The 18,771-nt window shown below is 36.6% G+C and overlaps 1 protein-coding gene, 2 long non-coding RNA genes and 1 pseudogene across 4 annotated transcripts; all 4 read left to right on the forward strand.

The window, feature by feature from the left end:
- Positions 1 to 1,734: 1,734 nt before the first annotated feature.
- LOC147477766 (aldehyde oxidase GLOX1-like) lies at positions 1,735 to 3,514 on the forward strand (annotated as a pseudogene). Its single transcript, XR_015208568.1, has 3 exons — positions 1,735 to 1,885; positions 2,063 to 2,179; positions 2,504 to 3,514. The product of XR_015208568.1 is annotated as an aldehyde oxidase GLOX1-like (transcript).
- Positions 3,515 to 7,466: 3,952 nt separating this feature from the next.
- Positions 7,467 to 10,533, forward strand: LOC147477767 (uncharacterized). The gene is made up of 6 exons (XR_015209337.1): positions 7,467 to 8,061; positions 8,182 to 8,224; positions 9,199 to 9,238; positions 9,388 to 9,483; positions 10,215 to 10,280; positions 10,353 to 10,533. It is a non-coding gene; the product is annotated as an uncharacterized LOC147477767 (long non-coding RNA).
- Positions 10,534 to 10,724: 191 nt separating this feature from the next.
- On the forward strand, positions 10,725 to 11,043 carry LOC147477768 (uncharacterized). Its single transcript, XR_015208447.1, has 3 exons — positions 10,725 to 10,786; positions 10,870 to 10,940; positions 11,027 to 11,043. It is a non-coding gene; the product is annotated as an uncharacterized LOC147477768 (long non-coding RNA).
- A 4,995-nt stretch (positions 11,044 to 16,038) lies between these two features.
- LOC147477769 (uncharacterized) lies at positions 16,039 to 17,300 on the forward strand. Its single transcript, XM_086586077.1, has 2 exons — positions 16,039 to 16,624; positions 16,687 to 17,300. The coding sequence occupies exons 1-2, from the start codon at positions 16,039 to 16,041 to the stop codon at positions 17,298 to 17,300; spliced, it is 1,200 nt and encodes a 399-aa protein (XP_086442203.1).
- Positions 17,301 to 18,771: the final 1,471 nt, after the last annotated feature.

An 18,771-nucleotide genomic window follows, 5' to 3' on the forward strand; every position in this document is an offset into this window, starting at 1 on the left:
GAAGAAAAATCCCCCACTTCAATTAACAAACTTTCCAAACAAAAAAACCTTACCACCCTTGTCGAAAACGAAATAGGTCGGTTTCGTTTTCCACATTTAGTATATGAAAAAACTATTGCTCGTCATCAGAACAAGTTTGATGATATTACTGAACAAGGTTTTGCTATGAGATTTATTTCTTTATATGGGAAACCGGGTATGTTTGATCATGCTTTAAAACTGTTTGATGAATTGCCTGAACGTACTGCTGTTAAGACGTATAATGCACTTTTAAATGCTAGTGTTGTGTCTAACAAGTTTGATGAGACTCAGAAGTTGTTTAGAGAACCCTCTTTGAAGAAGTTGCCGGATTTTCCTTCTGGTAATGATCTAATTACAAAAAGAAAGAATATCCTTCGCCCGTTATCTCCTCATCTTCCTATTTATAAGCCACATCTCACTTCAACGTTTTCAATTTTCCGTAGAATATCCGCGGTATTCCTAACCACTCTAGTTTTGTTTTGTTATATGCTGTATTTAAAAATAGGTTTGATTTGCTTCACCTATGAGATTTTCTACAAATTCTTGTTTTATTCAAACTTTTATTGAAATGGGGAAGTGGGAGAATGCTCGTTCCATGTTGGTGGATGGGGTGGAGCCGAGTTTGATTACTTTTAATACACTGCTGAATGGGTTTTATAGGGATGGTAAGTTTGAGGATTTGGCCATTTGGGTTAGGACGGAAGAGAGTGGGATTGTCCCGGATATAATAAGTTATAATGCTAAGTTGCAGGGTTTCGTTAATGTGGGGAAGATATCGGAGGCAGTTGAATTAGTTGAACAGCTTGGGAATAACGTAGAGAAACCTAATCTTTTTACGTATAATGTTTTGATAAAATGGTATGGCAATAACGGGAATCTGGATGAAGCTAAAAGCGTATATGATAATATGTTGAAGAGTGATATTGTCCCGGATTGGTTCACTTTTGAGGCACTCATTCCCTGTGTTTGTGAGAAAGGGGAGTTTGGTCTTGCTCTTAAGCTTTGTGAAAAGAGTATTGGCTCTAATTGCCATGTTTCCGCGGGCATGGTGCAGGTTGTGGTTGATGGGTTGGTGAAAGAGTCGAAGGTTGAGGAAGTGAAGGGGCTTATGGAGATTGCACAGTCAAAAAAGTGTTATCATTCGAAATTGAAAATGCCTCAAGAAATTGAGTGATGTTATTCTTCCTTGTATGTTTTCAGCTTGCAAGTTTTCCATTTTGTCAGTTTCATATTTATTTTTGTTAGTGATATGATCGATGTAATGTTTCTTTGTATTCCGTGTTTGCTTTTGCAAATTGATGTAATTTACACTACCAATTCGTTACCGTTTATTACTGAATGTGGGAAGAATTGGATTTCCTTATGCCTCTTTGAATGTTGCTGACTTGCATCTTATCAACCAGCTTATAAGGGTTGCTTCTTTTGATATTTTTATAAAGCTTTATGTCGCAAATGAGAATTCAAAAACTATTGGAACTTAAGTGAGGTGAATGAAAATGTTGGAATAACTTAGATAGTAAGTTAACAGAATATGATCAATCAGAACAAAGTGATCCATCAGAAGAACTGGATTCAATCAACAGACATACTAAGATATCATTTGGCTCAAACTAAGGGAACAAATGATTTTGAGTCTAACTATAAGGGTGCATGGGAACTTGTAAGAGAAAATGCTGGAATTTCGGATACGCACTTTATTGTTCTTCCTAATAACTAACAAATCGTAATGTTCAATTTGACTGTTCTTGGCCCATCCTAAGTTCCAATGCCCAAAGAAAATTGCCGTAAGCTGAAGGACACCGTAAAATGCTGGGCTCATTCTGGAAAGTATGATCTAGAGACTGCAGCTGGTAGACCCCTTAAGGTCTGTTTGTATGATCCTTTTGGCCTCCTTTTATATCTTTATCACAAACTGGTGGTGCATTATTCTGCGCACAGTATAATGCATGTCAGTGCAAACTCACATTCACATATATAAAGTCTTTATCTGTGATTCTCTTGTTTTCCAATTATAATGGGTTGCTAACAGGCTTTTTTACAGGTTGAAACTGACACATGGTGCTCGTCTGGTGGGCTCAATGTCGATGGTACACTTGTGGAAGCTGGTGGAGTCATGTGACTGGAAGAAATATCCAAGAACACTTACTGACATAGGATGGTAAGTTTTTAGAATGATGAATTACCCCTGCACTTTTTTTGTTTTGTGATTTAAATATGGTCTGTCCGGTGTCTCTTCGGCTTATAAACATTACTAGATTCCATTATTATAAAATTGAAGATGCATAGGGTAACTGATTTATATCATCTCTTCTTAGCATGATAATTTAATAGTATATAGTACTGTAGGAGAAATCAAGGTTTACTGAACTGAATCCAAATGTTTATAATAACATAATGTGGAGGAGATGATTATGCGTTTTTGTTAGTATGTCCTTATTTTTGTATGGATAATATGTCCTCGTTTTTCTTTTGTCCGTACCAGTATTCTAGCTACACAGCAAATTCTACCTGATGGTAGTTTCATTGTGGTGGGGGGTCGCAACATGCCACATTATAAATTTATTCCAGCTGAGGGAGAATATAACCACAAAGCTTATGAGCTACCACTTCTAGTAGAGACCAATGACCGTATTCCAGGGTGGTCAGAGAACAATCTCTACCCTCTGTACACCTTTCCATAGGTGGAAACCTCTGCATTATGGCTAACTATCGTTCAATCCTATTCGACCCTAAGACTGGAAAGACTATCTGCAAGTTCCCTGACTTGCCTGGTGGTGTTAGAAATTACCCTGGCACAGCAGCTTCAGCTGTCCTGCCAATAAAACTCAACACTTGCAAGAAGGGTAAAAACAGTCCCGTTGAAGTTGCAATTTGTGGAGGTGCACCTGAGGAGGCATACCAGAGGGCTGAAGCTAAGCTACCATTATTGCCTGCATGGCTAACTTGTGGAAAAATTAAGATAACAGATACTGAGGTTAAACGGAATATTGAAACAATGCCAACACCAAGAATTATGGCAGACATGCTCATTTTACGAACAGAACATATCTCATGATAAGGGTGCTAAGACGGGATGTTCTGGCTGGGAATTCGCCTAAGACCCATATTTCAGCTCTGTACTCTACAGACCCACAAAACCAAAAGACCAAATGATTTGAAGAGCTATGTAGAGTATCCTAGAAGTATCAAGCTCAGGATTTGCACAGTAAGATACTATTACGATTTTGAATTGATTTGGTTAGCACCAATAAAGGATTTAGTTTCTATATACTAGCTAAGCTTGCCAAGTAATCAGCAGCTCTGATTGTTTCCCTATAAACACATGAACTGAAATATCAAAAAACAGATTGAGCATGCCTAGTATTAGCATAGTGATGTTAAAGAATTAACATGGCTGGTGGCTATTACCTTGCGTTTGGTGAAACTTTTGGTTTTTTTCTTTTCTTGCTTGTTAGTCATGATATGTTTGTTTGGCACTATTTGTCAAGTATGATCGAGCATAGGTCATTTATATTGAGAACTTATACCAAGGCTCTGAGAACTTATATTGAGAACTATTTGTCGAGAAGAGGTATGCTGTGTAGGTTGAACAAAGTCAAAAGTGGATGAAAATGATATCAATCAAATGAGCTACTTCAATTGTGTCATCAAAGAGGCTCGAAGGTTACATCCTCCTGTTATTTTATCCTGTCCCAGGGAGACTACAGCAATTAATGACCCAGCCTAGAAGGCTATAATATTCCTGCTAAACTGGGGGGGTGGGGGGAGAGGGTAAGGCTATAATATTCCTGCTAAAACCGGAGGGGGGGAGGGGGAGAGAGAGATTAGTCCAGGAATATCATTTGCCCTTACATCTGTTAAATCTATTCTTGCTAATTGCCTAGTGGTGCAGAAAAGAAGGATGTGGATATGACTGAATCTTTTGGTCTCACAGTTAACCTTAAACTATTCTATTCCAGTGTCTCACTTCTCTTAATCCCTGCAGAGGTTCTTGCGTCATTTTCATTAATAAGAAGAGAGTGGAATGTCAATATGTCACATACTATGTTCTGTTAATAAGAATAATGCTATCACACATTTACGCTGTATAAGATTTGCATCTTATCCATCCCTGTTTTGCTGCCACTGCACCTCTGCTGTGAGAACAATGACTAAGCATTCAGCTTCATAGTTAGTCACAACCCCAAGTCTTTGTGCAAGAACTCATATGATTACATTTGCACATTTTCTGCACATAATTTCTGTGCCATCATTACCCAGATTGCCAAAAGAGGAGCCGTCTGTATTGATTTTCACAACATCACTAGCAGGTGGTATCCAAGACACTTGCTTGATACAGTCGACCCCGCTGTATCTGCATTGGAAATTTGTGCAGTAAAGAGAGTTCAATAGGGTCATTCTTCATATAGCCATTAAGCCATGTTATGATAGGTTACTTTGGTTGTATTGCAAAGCTAAGACTTCCAATTCTTACAAAATATGCGAGAACATTGAATTTCTTGAATTATTATTTGTTGAAAAAATGAATGTTGTGAAACAGATTATAAAGGAAACAAAAATTCCGCAAGCGTCACACACAATGAAGACCGGCCTGTAGGCTATCTTGAGCTTGAAAACTCTGCGTATGTTGTCCATGTGTAATGTGCACTTATGTTTGGGGGCATCTAGATTATGATACGTTTAGAGATGCCATTAGGAAAGCTGACTTGGAAAGTTAATATCATAAATTGCAAAACCGAAACAAAACAAGAATATCCATAATTCCGTATCCTTGTTAGAAAGTGGCACATACACGCAAATGCTATCTGCACATTTAGTCGCGAGGTCAGCTTATGAGCGCAGCAGAATTTCGCTGTGCAGTTTTATGACCACGAGTATGCGAACCGTGCTACGCATCGGTGTTTTTTCAAATTTTTAAACCTGTCCCTCTAACATTTATCTGATAGTATGATTTTTTGAATTCTAGTTATAATCTAAAAAATAATATAAAACATTAGGAGGGGTTGAATATAATTTGAGTGACATGAATGAGGTTTTCTAAATTATTTTAAATAATATGAAGCTAAGTATAATTTCAATAAAGTGAGAGAGTTTTTGGTAAATTATTTAAAAAAGAGGGAGCTGATTAGAATAATTAAGGGAGGTGGTTCTAAAATCATAAAATAGAGAGATTACAAATACACAGTTCGGTTGAGAAATTTTGCTCCTAAAGATCCGGCTATCATATAGTGTAGATATTCCTGCTAGTATTAGTTTATGTTCAAAATTAATCATCTACGGGGTCATTGGTCCGCAATTCCGCATCCAAAATTAAGAAAACTACAGCCAATTGCAAATATGATCGTGTCAACAGAATATCCTGATTGAAGTACACAAAATGAATACTTAAGATGTCATTTCTTGTTTTTGTTTATCTCAACATTTCGTCAAGTCTCACTTTGACGCAAATATCCGACATCCTACAATCCGTAGCACATTATTGAGACACGACAATACCGTTCATCTTTCAAGCGTTATCGAGGGTATATTTTGGTAACTGATACTTCATTGATCAGAATAATTTTGTGGACATACAACTATTTGCTGTCCATAAGCCCCTCATGTGCTGATTGGTGGAGAGGCTGTCCAGAAAAACTGTTTAGCTGCCCGAAAAATCTATTTATCTGGCCCACAAAGTGTTTGGACCAATGAGAAACTGCTGTTTGTAGACAAGTCTGTCCACAAATTCGCTCTCCTTCATTGATTGACTGGTCAGGCAAGAATGGTCGGCATTGTTGATCTGTATGTCCTACATTATCCCCTGTACTCAACGGCTCGTGACTGTTAACAAAAAGGGGAGTTGAAGGTAATGGGAGGGTGACAGAGTAGCTATTAAGCATGGAAACAACTGTTGCCATTGTGGGACGCAATGCAATATCTTCTTGAACACACAGCAACCCAATATGTATGCATCTCATCACGTCAGTTCTTGAATATTGTCCCTTCAGTGCTGGTTCTATTAACTTTAGAGCTGTGCCTCCCTCCCTGTGTTTCCATGCCTGCAACAATTCATTTATAATACATGAATCTAGGAAAGCAAATGCTTTCAAGGAAATGAAGATCCCTAGAATACAGTACGCACCATTGTAAGGACTGAACCAGGAAATAAAAAGGAAGATTTCATATAGACAGAAATGAAGTACATGGTCGTACTTACATAACTTAGAAGGTTCTCAGCATGTTCTGATTGAAAGAAACACTTGTTCTTTTGGCCACTTATAATCTCTAGAATCAATTAGGGATGTACAAACGGTACCTGACCGGCTGACCCGGTCCGAACCCAATTTTTCGGGTTTTGAACGGGTATCGGATTACTTGAACCCGAACTGGTTTTCAACGGGTTGGGTATTTTGTTGAGAAATGTGACCAACTCCTATTCTAACTCTATATTTCGGGTATCCATCGGGCTCGGACTCGGGTTTCGAGTAGGATAAAATCCAGTATAAATGAAGAAAGAAGACAATAAAAATTTTATTTGAAATATATATTTATATTTTATTCCTTTTTCGGCTATCCACCAATTTTTCAAACAAAATAAAACTTCAAATGAACTTGAAAGTAATTATTGCCTGTATTCGGACATAATTATTTGATATGTTTTAAAAAATATAGACTCGGAATGAACTATATACACATGATCACGTGCAATTACTGAAAAAATTGGAAATCCTGACATAAATGTTTTCATAATCCAATATATTAAATAACTCATCATTGTAAACATGAATGAGATCATAATCCAAATATTTATCTAACTCATTCTTTTATATGAGATTAGTAGTATGCAATTGAAACCGGATTTGGGGTTCGATTTCGATCCGGGTTCCATTTTGGGTTTTTTAGCCCTTTTAACGGGTTTAGGGCTAAATTATCGGGTCGGTCCAGATTTAGAGTGTGACCAAACCCTACTCTATGTATTTCGGTTTGGGTTCGAGTTCGGATTTTGTCAGATTCGGACAGGGTTCAGTGCTAGTATTTTGTTCGGGTTTCAGGCAAGAAGGACATCCCTAGAATCAATACACCAAAACTGAAGACATCCGACTTCACTGAGAACTGCCCATGCATTGCATACTCCGGAGCCATATATCCACTGCTTGAGATATTAATCAGATTGATGAGTTCCGCTGTAGAGAATATATTCATCCTCTTTCCAACTATTATTATTGGTAAGAAACTGATAATATTCGATGAAAGTACTATTAAAAGCAAGTTAAGTTCTCACACATACTATGTTCCGACAATTCTGTTGGTACTGTCTTCAGTTTGGTGCATAACAAAAAGCCTTGCCATGCCAAAATCTGCAATTTTAGGAATCATTTTTGCATCTAACAAAATATTCCCAGCTTTGAGATCACGATGAACAATCCTATGACGTGAATACTCATGAAGATAAAAAGACCTCGAGCAATCCCTCCAATGATTTTGTAGCGTGTTTCCCAATTCAGATATGAACGTTTTATTGATCTGTATAGAACTAGAATATATAGAATCAAATTAATCTTAAGGTAGAATGAAGCACTACTTCTTGAACTATATCATGTGTTTTGCAACTAAAGAAGATAAACTGGAATGTTTTATGAGGAAGTTTCGAGCCAAACCAAAAATAAAATGGTCGAGGCTTGCATTTGGCACAAATTCGTATATGAGAAGTTTTTCGTCCTCTTCCAAGCAGAAACCTAAAAGCTTTACAAGATTCCGACACTACACCAGATATTCGAAAAAAAGACAAGACTACCGACGCCCTTCTTTAGTCTGTTATGAGCACGCACCACGTGTGTCGTTGAAGTCCCCGATGAGGCGTCGGATCAGAACCCATAGATAAAAAACAGGAGAGAACAAAAAGAAAAAGAAAAAATCACTTTTCACTCATTCGTTCTCTTCACAAAAATAAGAAAACCCTCGCTCTCAAATCGCTCTCCGAATCTCAAATCACTCTCGAATCTCAAATCTCAAATCGCTCTCAAATCACTCTCTTCTCAATCACATACCATCTCTCTTCAGGTAATTTCGATCACTTAAATTGATCTTTTGATTTCGATCCCAAATAAACGATTTTAGTTTTAATTTCGATCACTTCAATTGATGTTTTGATTGATTTCGATCACTTTTTAATCATTACAGATTGTTCACTTTCATTTGTTTGATCATTGTTTTAATATCATCAGTAAGTAAACAAACCTTGCTTTCATAGCCCTCAATTTTTGTATAAATGTTAAATGTTTATTTTGGATATGTTTTTAGCTTATTATTGATTGTTTTTAGCTTTTTTGTGATGTGACGATATGAAATATAGCTTGAAATGACTTGAAATGTGTGGTCTCCTTATTAGAAAACATTAATGTTATGGTGGAAATGACTAGTAATGGTTACAAAAGTATCAGTCAGTTATAATTCAATTGCATTTTGTCAGTTGTTTGTTGTATTGTAAGTTTTAGGTTCTGGAAAAAAAATTAACGAATTTTAACTGAACTTTCAATGTGTGTATAGGAATTTAATATTGTGTTTAGGAATTTTGGAGCTTCTCGAAATTTGGAAATTGAATTCAATGCTCCAATAAAATTATATCATTCGAATTAAGCTTGTTAATACACTTCTGTCATCTGTTAATACGAATTATGTCGTACATTTTCTTGCATCTTCAGCATACATAATGTAATCAGAACTTTCTTATCTTCACTTTTTTAAAGTTTATACCCTTTTGAGTTTATTTCGTTTGCTTTATGCTCATTTTCTATTCTTATGAGTTTATACCCTTTTTTAAAGGTATACTGTACTCCGTGCCTCCAGAGCCTTAAGCTTATGAGTTTTTAACTGGTATAACGATGCAATTTGTTGAAATTTGGCTGAGTCAAGTATCTGCACCAATTCAGCCAATTTGAAAAAAATATGGAACATGTTAGCGTAATAATGGCTTGTTAGCATTGATTTTAGTTCTTTTTGAAAATAGAAGCTCTTTGTAGAAAAAATCTAAGCTCTTGCCTCCAAGATGTCACAAAACTCTCTTTTACATGTTGATCTTGTTACCTTGTAGCAGCATGTAAAGTGTCTTGGCTGAACTTGGGGGCCTTTGTTTTTAACCAGATTTAAGTATTCATTTTTTTAACCATTACCTAATCAATTCTATGTGTGGTGTTGTAGGCATGTGCCCTTTACAATAATTGGTGGCCAATGTTAACAGGTAATGTACCTCTATCTAGCATGGGCGTTATATGAGTGAAAATCTGCTTCATTTTGTGATACTATTTAATTGCTTATACCAGTTCTAGATTGTAGAAAGAGTTACAAAATCATGACTGAAGACTAGTAATTGATGTAATATCTTTTCAGAAATTGTGGGATGCCATTGAAGGTCATAAGTAAATCAATAATCGTATTAAATTGCTGAAGTAATGGTGGACTTCTCTATCTTCATGCAGTTATCATGTATGTACTACTTCCCATGCCTTTGATGTTCTTTATGGGTTATGATAACTCTATCTTTATGCTATTAATAGAGAGTAGCGAGATATTTTCCGTCTCACCCCAGATCTGTTTTAACCTTATTACTGCTCAAGTATATATGGCTTAATTTGGATCTAAACAATTGAGACACCTTTCATCAATATCTTCATTTGGTATTGCTTTGACTTGACTTTCTTAATTTAATAAGTTTTAACTATTCTCCTACAAGTTTATGTGTGATTGCTTATATATGGCTTGGGCCATAAAATCTACTAGAATATAGGTTGGTGAATTTGTAGTGATTTTTCTTCTGTCCATAAGTGAAGTTGAAGGTCACGGTATTAACAAAATAGTGAATTGCTAATATCATTATCTAGCACTAAAACTAACAAAAAAAAAAGGCCCATTAATACCCACCACAACAAAACTGATTTCGCACGATAAAGAAAAACTGTTTTTAGTTCAGCTAAAAACCAATCTCAATTACAAAAACTTATTAAATTATTTAATTGAAAGAAAGAAAGAAAAGAAAGGGGATTTTGTTTTAATAATTAGTGTTTAGTAATTAGTAGGTTGAAAAAAGTAAATAATAATGAGGCCAATAAGGCTTCCAGAGCCACCAAGTACGTCATCAATAGGGATGTTGGAGATATTCAAGGTGGGATTTCAGTGTGATTAGAAGAGAGCTGTTATAATTGGTAACGGTTTTTCAGGTGCTGAAAATCAACGTATTGGTTTAGTTCGTCTTTGTAGGCCTTTCCAATCATCAATCCTTCTATGTAAGTAGTAATTTTTATTCCAATTCTTGTCAGGTTACAAATGAGCTTTCATTGACCATTTTCTGTATGCAGCGTGTTACCTGGCCAAGAGGAGGCATTAATGACTGGCTTCATTGGCTCCCAGTCTCTCTACACAAGAAGTTAGATTACATCCTGAGGCGTATATATGGTGATTCACGATTTCCATTTGCAGTCGGGAAAAATAAGTTGGTGCCTCTTCCTTTTGAAAATGGTTCTGGTGCAGGCTTGTCAACTTTTTAGTCACCAGAATAAGTTGGAGCCATTCTGGTGCAGGATTTAATATCACCTTGCCTAACTAAAGTGTTTTTGCTGAAAATGTCAAATGTATTGAGATATGTGCTTTTATAATTCATTATTTGGTCTAAAAAATTGTTTATTAAGCAGATAACTGGGTGAAACTGTTGGAGAAGTAAAACCAAGTAGCCGACATGCATCGAAGGAAAGCTGAAATGGCTAGGCATTCGATTGCTTCATTGCATTACCAGGTCTAAAATCTTACCTTTTGATTCCATCAGTCCCCATTTATTTCTATTTCTCTGTAAGATGGAAGAGTTATTTGTGTATTTAGGTGGGTATGGAACATTGGAAGAGTTATTGGAAGTTATCACTTGGGCTCAACTTGGTATCCATGACAAACCAGTAAGCAAAATTGCACATATATAAGAACTTTTTTATGTTTTTTTTTTCCTAAATGAGATTTGAAGCTATTTATTTCTTTTGTGCAGGTGGGTTTGCTGAATGTTGATGGGTATTACAACTATTTCCTCACATTTCATATTTTACATTTGATTTTGATTTCACTGAACCACAATAGTACATAAGAGTTTTTTGTGTGTTTTGACTTCACTTCTTTTTAAAATCTGCCTTTAATAAACAATCTGCGTTTACAGATTAAATTTTTGTTTCTTAATAAGTATGAGAAAATTTGTTGCTTCATTAAGATCTGCATTTAATGAAGAAAATAAAATCTTATATTGCTGCTTACTTGGGGAAGAGGTGATTTACTGCGGGCAATCATTCTTCCTTACAGGATAGTGTTTGGACCTTATTAGATGTGGCCAGTGAGCTGCCAGATAATGAGCTACTACTTCAGAAACATTTCACTGCTGTAATGTCTTCAGTTTGGAGAGCAAGGTCCCGAGTAGACCGCTGGCAGAGCGTGTCATCTTCTCTGCAGAACAACTATTTTAGGAAATTCATTTAGCCACCACGAAAATTCAATTTTGCCCGTTTCAGGTCAAAGCAGCAAGTTAGTTTCTGCTGCTCTACGTGATGTTAACACCAAGGAACAAGATGCAGTATTTCCACCTAGACATAATACAAAGGAAGCTTTGACAGTAGTGTGGCTAACTTGAGTAGCAACTCTTTCCAGTTGATTGGTGCACCACAGTCATCAAGTTCTCAACAAATGCACAAAAGGAGGTGTTCGTTAGGGGACCGGATGGAAATGTCAAATGTGGAAGTAGTGGTAAATGCCATTGCTCAAAGAGAAGGTTTAATTTCATATCATTCTTTATGTTAGCTTATTGCTCTTACCTATATTTAGTTGCTAACTGCTATTGTGTTTATGTAGGAAACTAAGAGTGAAGAGATCAATTAAGGTGCCAGCTATTAGTAACAAGGTTGCTGATATACCACCGATGAGTATTCATGGAGAAAGCACGGAGAGAAGCCAATCAAGGGCTCTCCGCACCCTAGGTATATCTATATTATTAGAAACACGTCAATTCTATCACGTTGGTATACATATTGTCATGTTTAGTAGCATAGCAGCTGTATTGTCATTTTATGGATTTTTAGGTCAGTGTATATAGCAGTGGGTCTTTATTTTCTAATTGCCTCTGAATGGAAAACATGATGGTTTAGTTTTTCCTAGTTAAAGAATGACCCTCCAATGTTATTTTTTTTTTGTTCATTCCGGGCCTTCGTGTGTTTATTTGCTTCTGCTTTTTATCTTTTATTGATGTCTCGAAGCAGGAGTTGGTACTTATTCCCAATTTTGAAAATCTCCATCCTTATTATAAAGAAGGTTAGAGATTGCTTTTAGTGGACATGAATGTGTGTTAACCGGTATAGCAAAAGCCCTACCTTCAAAAAAAACCCGGTTGGAAAGTCTAGCTCCACCATACGACAAGCGTAGGTTTTCGAACTTAGCACCATTTTTTGTTAGATTACATGCAGATCATCTTTCAAGATGATGAGAACGAGGATGTCTAGGTCCTGCCTCTTCGATTTATCAAGGTGCCTAGTTTTGATCGTATGAAATGTGTTTCTTATATATGTGGGGATTGGGGGATTAAGGAGTATGCATCAACATTATTCTTTTTAATACATTCTTTGCTGCCTGTCCACTAATTTATTGTCTCTTGGAGCAAATGGATTATGTAACAAGTACTAATGAGTATGACGACTAGTTAATAATTGATTTTTATGAATCAAGAGTAGTTTTCTTATCCACAATTCCACATACAATTAGCTAATCCAAAAGATGCAAACCTACCTTCTGATCGAAAATTGACTAGAGCAGATGCAAAGCTACTTTTAGTGATCACTGCTATTAATTTCATCTTGTCTCTAATTAGTAATTACACTATTTAACTCCCTGCAGGGTGGCTTCTAATGCTTGTTAGTTTTGACGGCCAAAGTCCGGATTGGGCTTCATCGGTGGGTAGGACTTTGGTTAAATAGTGTAGTGGTTTTATGGACACACTAACATTAATACATCGCGGTCACTGCTGTCACTTTTGGGCATGTTGAGTGTTGTGGGAGCATCGACCCATTATTTACTTTGTGAAGTTTCTTTATTTTTTTTATGGAAGGTATATTTGGATATGGGCTGTGCTTCTAAAGAGAATTTTGGGTTAGGAAAGAATGGATCCAATTACCCTATATTGGGTGGGCTTCTTTCGGCTATGATTTAGTAGATTTTGGGCTAGGGGCTTCTTTTGGCCCTGATTCGGCCTTGTTTTAAAAAAAATTAAAAAATGAAAACGACACTTGTCAAGTGTTGTAGAAAAAAAACGACTGCAAAAAAAACGGGTCACCATACGACACCCATAAGTGTCTTTTTTTTTGGAAAAACGACACATCTGCCATGTCTTTTTTCAACAGATATGGTGTCGATGTTGGAGTTTGACAACTAGTAGAGCCTCATTCTTAAATTCTGTTACACCTTGGACAGAGTTTCTTGAGAGTCTTCACAGCTATCTCTCTCCCATCCAAAAGCCTACCCTGTGGAAATTTTTACTGTCACAATTTCACAAGTAAACAAGTAGATAATCCAATAGAAAAAGTTGTATATCCAATTCAATTCTAATAATTAGCAAAAAAAGTATATAATCAAAACCTTGTAGACAGAACCAAAGCCGCCTTGTCCAAGTTTGTTAGCATCAGAGAAGTTGTCCGTCGCTGCTCTTATTGTGCCAAAGTTGAATTGTAGGGATTCCACATTGCTGATTTCATCCACATCTTTTTACTCATTTGAGTGACGTCTTTATAAATGCAGCAAAATTCCAATCTATATCAAATGACCGCTCCAATGTTTTTTGTTGAGAATAATTGGAAGAGAAGTGATATTGGTTTATAGTATATATAAAGCTCTTGAAGAAACTTTATTTATTTATACAGAGGCTTATCCATATTGTCTCTTTGGATATATATTATTAAAAATATGCAGTCAAATGCGCATTTAAGCTATCAAGTTTAATTAATATGTTGTACAGAAGAATAGTTTGATAGCATATATGTTCCAACACGTATTGATTGGTTTTTGAAGGCAAGGTCAAAATCTATGTCATTTATCTCACCATTCTAAATTGGTACTTGAAATTTAAATGGGTAACTAAAGGACTATCCTATGTTGAATTCAACTTCAATTGTTATGAACAAAGAACTTAAACTGGGTAAAAGTAACTTCATATTCTAACTGGGCAGTTAAAAAACATACACAACAAAATCTTTAAAAAACAAATTATACTAGAAAAGCATATATAATCGATTACCATAACCTTATCACTAGGTGGTAACTTTTAGGCATGATAGCCTTAAACTGTCGGGGGATGGGCACCTCCTCTTCAGTTCATATCATAAAGGACCTCATCGGTGCCCACGATCCGGATGTCATTTGCTTGTCTGAGACTAAAGCAACAGGAACAAGAATGGAAACAGTAAGGAAGCAGTTAAAATATCAAGGTAGTCATGTAGTACCAGCGGATGGAAGAAAAGGTGGTCTCACAGTTCTATGGAAGGAAAATTGTAATGTGGAGATACAGGCAGCAACAAAGAACTATGTCACAGGCAAAGTTACAAATCTTGGCTCTGTATCATCATCTTGGGTATTTACATTTGTCTATGGAGAACCAATTTCTCATCATCGGAAGAAAGTTTGGGATGAGTTAACAAGTTTAGCTTATCATATAGACGACCCCTGGATTCTTTTCGGGGATTTTAATGCAATAACAAGTTTAGATGAAAAAGAAGGAGGGAATAATATTAGAAGCAGAAGCATGGTAGACTTTAATGACTTTATAAATGGCATTGGATTGGTTGATTTAGGATACAGAGGTTCAAAATTTACATGGTGCAATAATAGAGCATATGGAAGTCACATAATGGAGAGGTTAGACAGAGCATTAGCTACTACTTCATGGATGGAATTTTTTCCAGAGGCTAAAGTCACAACAGTCACAAATGTTTCATCAGATCATCTTGCCCTTTTCATAAGTTTACATAAAGCCGAGCCAATCACAAAGAAGCCTTTCAGATTTTATGAAATGTGGTTGAGAGATGACAACTGTAAAAATGTTATTGAGCATGCCTGGAACTCAGTGGAAGAAAATGAGAGTATGTCACTGGTAGCACAGAAACAAAACGCCACAAGGGAGAAACTAAAGGTATGGAACAAGAGAGAGTTTGGGAATGTGGTTTTTGAGATTAGAAATGTTAAAAAACAGCTTGAGAAGTTGATGACTGGGGACATGAATGAAAGGAAGTATCAGAAGATTCAAAGCTTGAAATCCAAGTTGGTAGAGTTACTTGAGCGAGAGGCTAGCATGTGGAGGCAGAAGTCAAGTCAAAATTGGGTAAAAGACTATGCGAGGAATACGAAGTTTTTTCATATCTCCACTGTATATAGGAGAAGGAAAAATAAGATAGATAAACTCAAAAATGAACAAGGGATTTGGAAAAAGGGCAGAGAGGAGGTAAGTGGAGTGGTTAATTCTTTTTTCACTGATCTTTTTAGCACAGATAGCCCAAAAACTGATTCTTCTATTCTTAACCTATTCAAACCTGTTATAACAAGTCGAGAGAATGATATTTTGGGAAAGATACCTACTGATACGGAAATATGGAATGTTGTCAAGAAGTTACACCCCCTTAAAGCACCAGGACCTGATGGCTTTCAGGGGGTGTTTTATCAAAGTTGTTGGGATATAGTAGGGCCTCTCATCACCAAAACTGTTAAGAATTTCTTCCTTTATAACATGCTCCCACCTGATTTGAATGAAACCTTTATAACTTTGATTCCCAAAATCCCTTCCCCAGACCAAATCTCAAAATTTCGACCCATCAGTCTTTGCAACTTTACCTACAAAATCATTTCAAAACTCCTTGCCAATAGATTAAAAGCCCTCTTACACAAAATAATATCCCCTTTTCAAGGTGCTTTTGTCAAAGGAAGATTCATTGGTGACAACATAGGATTGGCAAAGTTTAAATTTTCCATCACATGAGTAGAATGGAAAAGAAGAAACAAGGATGGCTAGCTCTCAAATTGGATATGAAAAAGGCTTTTGATAGGGTGGAGTGGCAGTTCTTATATCAAGTTTTTGAAAAGCTTGGTTTCAGTAACAAATGGATAGCTATGATTAGAAAATGTCTAGAGACAGTATCATATAAAGTTCTTTTAAATGGTTCACCCTTGAGTCACATTCTTCCTCAAAGAGGTCTAAGGCAAGGAGACCCCTTGTCTCCATATTTATTCATTCTTGTTACAGAAGCACTGTCAAGACTGTTGGGAAAGGCAGAAGAAGAAAAGAAGCTCAGTGGAATTAAGATGAGACAAAACTCTCCTCCAATCAATCATTTGTTATATGCTGATGATTTGATAGTATTCAGAAAGGCAAGTTTGAATCAAGCCAGTAACATGAAGGAAATACTTGGTCAGTACTGCAGCGCCACAGGTCAAGAAGTTAACTGGATGAAGTCTAGTGCTTTCTTCAGTCGGAATGTACATCAGCGGCACCAAAAGATTCTTCTTAGAAAATGGAAAGTGAGAAGATTCATGGAAAAAGAAAAGTATTTGGGTGTGCCAATTTTACTGGGTAAGAAAAAAGGGCAAGATTTCGAATATCCGTGGATGATTCTGAGAAAAAAAAAGTTGCAGGATGGAAGGCCAAGGTTCTCTCACAAGCAAGTCGAACAACTCTGGTTGAAGCAGTGGGTCAAACAGTTCCAATATATGCTATGGGTGTGTATCATTTACCTACTAGTATATGTGATAAGTTGGATCAGATCAATAGGGATTTCTGGTGGAATGGCAATGCAAATTCAAATACGTGGCACACCCTAAGTTGGGAAAAACTATGCAAAGCAAAGATGAATGGAGGCTTAGGATTCAGAAGAGCAAGAGACATGAACATGGCAATGCTTGCAAAACACAGTTGGAGAATGATAAATGATCCTGATTCTATTTGGGCTAAGACATTCAGAAGTTTATATCAATGGGAAATGATTTCACAAGACACATCTAGAAAAAAAAAACCTACATCCTATTTCTGGAAAGGAGTTGTGAAAAGTATGGACTCAGTGAAGGAAGGATACATGTGGAAACTAGGAGATGGTAATAGTATACATACTTTTACTGAACCTTGGTTGCTCCTTAACAATAAACCAATCCGGCTGTCAGACCATGTCATTGATAACTTCTCTTTCTCGGCAGTGGATGATAGTACACATGTAAGTCATCTGTTAGAAAATGATTCAACAGATTGGAATTAAGATAGGTTGGGAGAATTGTTTCCCAAACCAATCGTGGAATGCATCAACCTCAAGGAAGTCAATCCCACCTCTCAAGATAAGCTCATCTGGTGGAGAGATAGCAAAGGAATCCTTACAGTAAAATCAGCCTACAAGATGCTTATAAGAGAAACTGAGAAGGGAGAGTGCTCAAAAAAAGTAACCTAGGAACTATAAGAAGAATATGGAAGCTAGATATAGATGCAGGTACTCGTTATTTCTATGGAAGCTATATATGGGAGGATTGACTCTTGGAGATAAGAAAATTCAAAGGAGATGCGGTACCGCTCTTTTTGTCAAAAAGAAATTGAAACAGACTACCACCTCTTTATAGGATGTGAATGGGCCAGAGCACTTTGGATGGGTTCTATTCTCGGACAAAGAATGATGCAGAACGAGAAGAAAGATGTTAGAGCGGCACTAGATTCCTTGCTAGAATGGGGATTGAAGAAAGAGGACTTGGAAGGTCAGTATGCAAAGACCTATGCACTATGTCTTTTAGAGCAGATTTGGAAAACCCGAAATATGATTAGGTTTGAAAAAAAAGAATTTAGCTTTCAAGAAATCTATGGTCACACACACTCTCATGCAACAGAAGAGTCTTTGAAGCTTACCAAACGGTGGTAACTCATACAAATGTAGAGAGTAATTCTCAAGAAATAGAGTTCAAGATCTTGAGAAGAGAGTGAAGTACGAAAGCAATGGCATAAGGTTTCTTGTGATGGAGCCTATGAGACAAAAACAAAGGCAGAGGAAAGCGGCACCTGTGATGCAAACGACAAGATGGAAGCACACTTGGTGCAGTTTATAGTAAGTTCAAAAGCGAAAGTGCGATGCAAAAGTGAATGTAAAAGGTGTTGCATGGCCATACTTCTTGCTTTCGAGACTACTGATTTCAAATCACGGTGGTACTTTCGGTGATAACCGAGAGATTAATGAAAGCTCGCCGCGAAAAAGATAAATTTTCTATGGAGTTCTGAAGACAATTACAATCAGATTCAAGAAACAATGACGGCTTATCATGCAGTAAATGGGCCAACAAGTAGCTAGGAATTGTAATAAAGAAGCGAATCAGGTAGCTAAATGGGCCAACAAGTATGCTGGGATTAGCCCTCCACCTCGTTGGCTGCATGACAATGTAGAACTTCTGGTCAAAGTTTAAGTTTTAAGGAAAGTTTACAATCGAAAAAAAAAAAAAAAAAAAAAAAAAAAAAAAAACCTTAATACGTCAGCAGGTCACCAAAAACGGTCTCTATAATCGGTCTCCCTAGAATTATTCTAAAATGTTTCGTTGAGTAGTAGACTAACCAAGTCTGCTCCTCCGCAGCGTCAAACACTTCAAGACTTTAGACTTGGAATTATTGCACGATGATATCCAAATTAAATCGAGAAATGTAAGTTCAGAAAATTAACCCATATTATACACAACCAGATGGGTAGCGTGCGTAAGAGC

This window comes from Coptis chinensis, chromosome 9 (assembly GCF_015680905.1).
Source record: "Coptis chinensis isolate HL-2020 chromosome 9, ASM1568090v1, whole genome shotgun sequence".
Lineage (NCBI taxonomy): Eukaryota > Viridiplantae > Streptophyta > Magnoliopsida > Ranunculales > Ranunculaceae > Coptis > Coptis chinensis.

What these genes read in the sequence shown, in the direction of transcription:
- LOC147477769 (XM_086586077.1), top strand. Translation starts at nt 16,039, where the DNA reads ATGGAAAAGAAGAAACAAGGATGGCTAGCTCTCAAATTGGATATGAAA. An exon ending in GGGTGTGCCAATTTTACTGG is followed by an intron (nt 16,625 to 16,686) that starts GTAAGAAAAAAG and finishes AAAAAGTTGCAG; the next exon opens with GATGGAAGGCCAAGGTTCTC.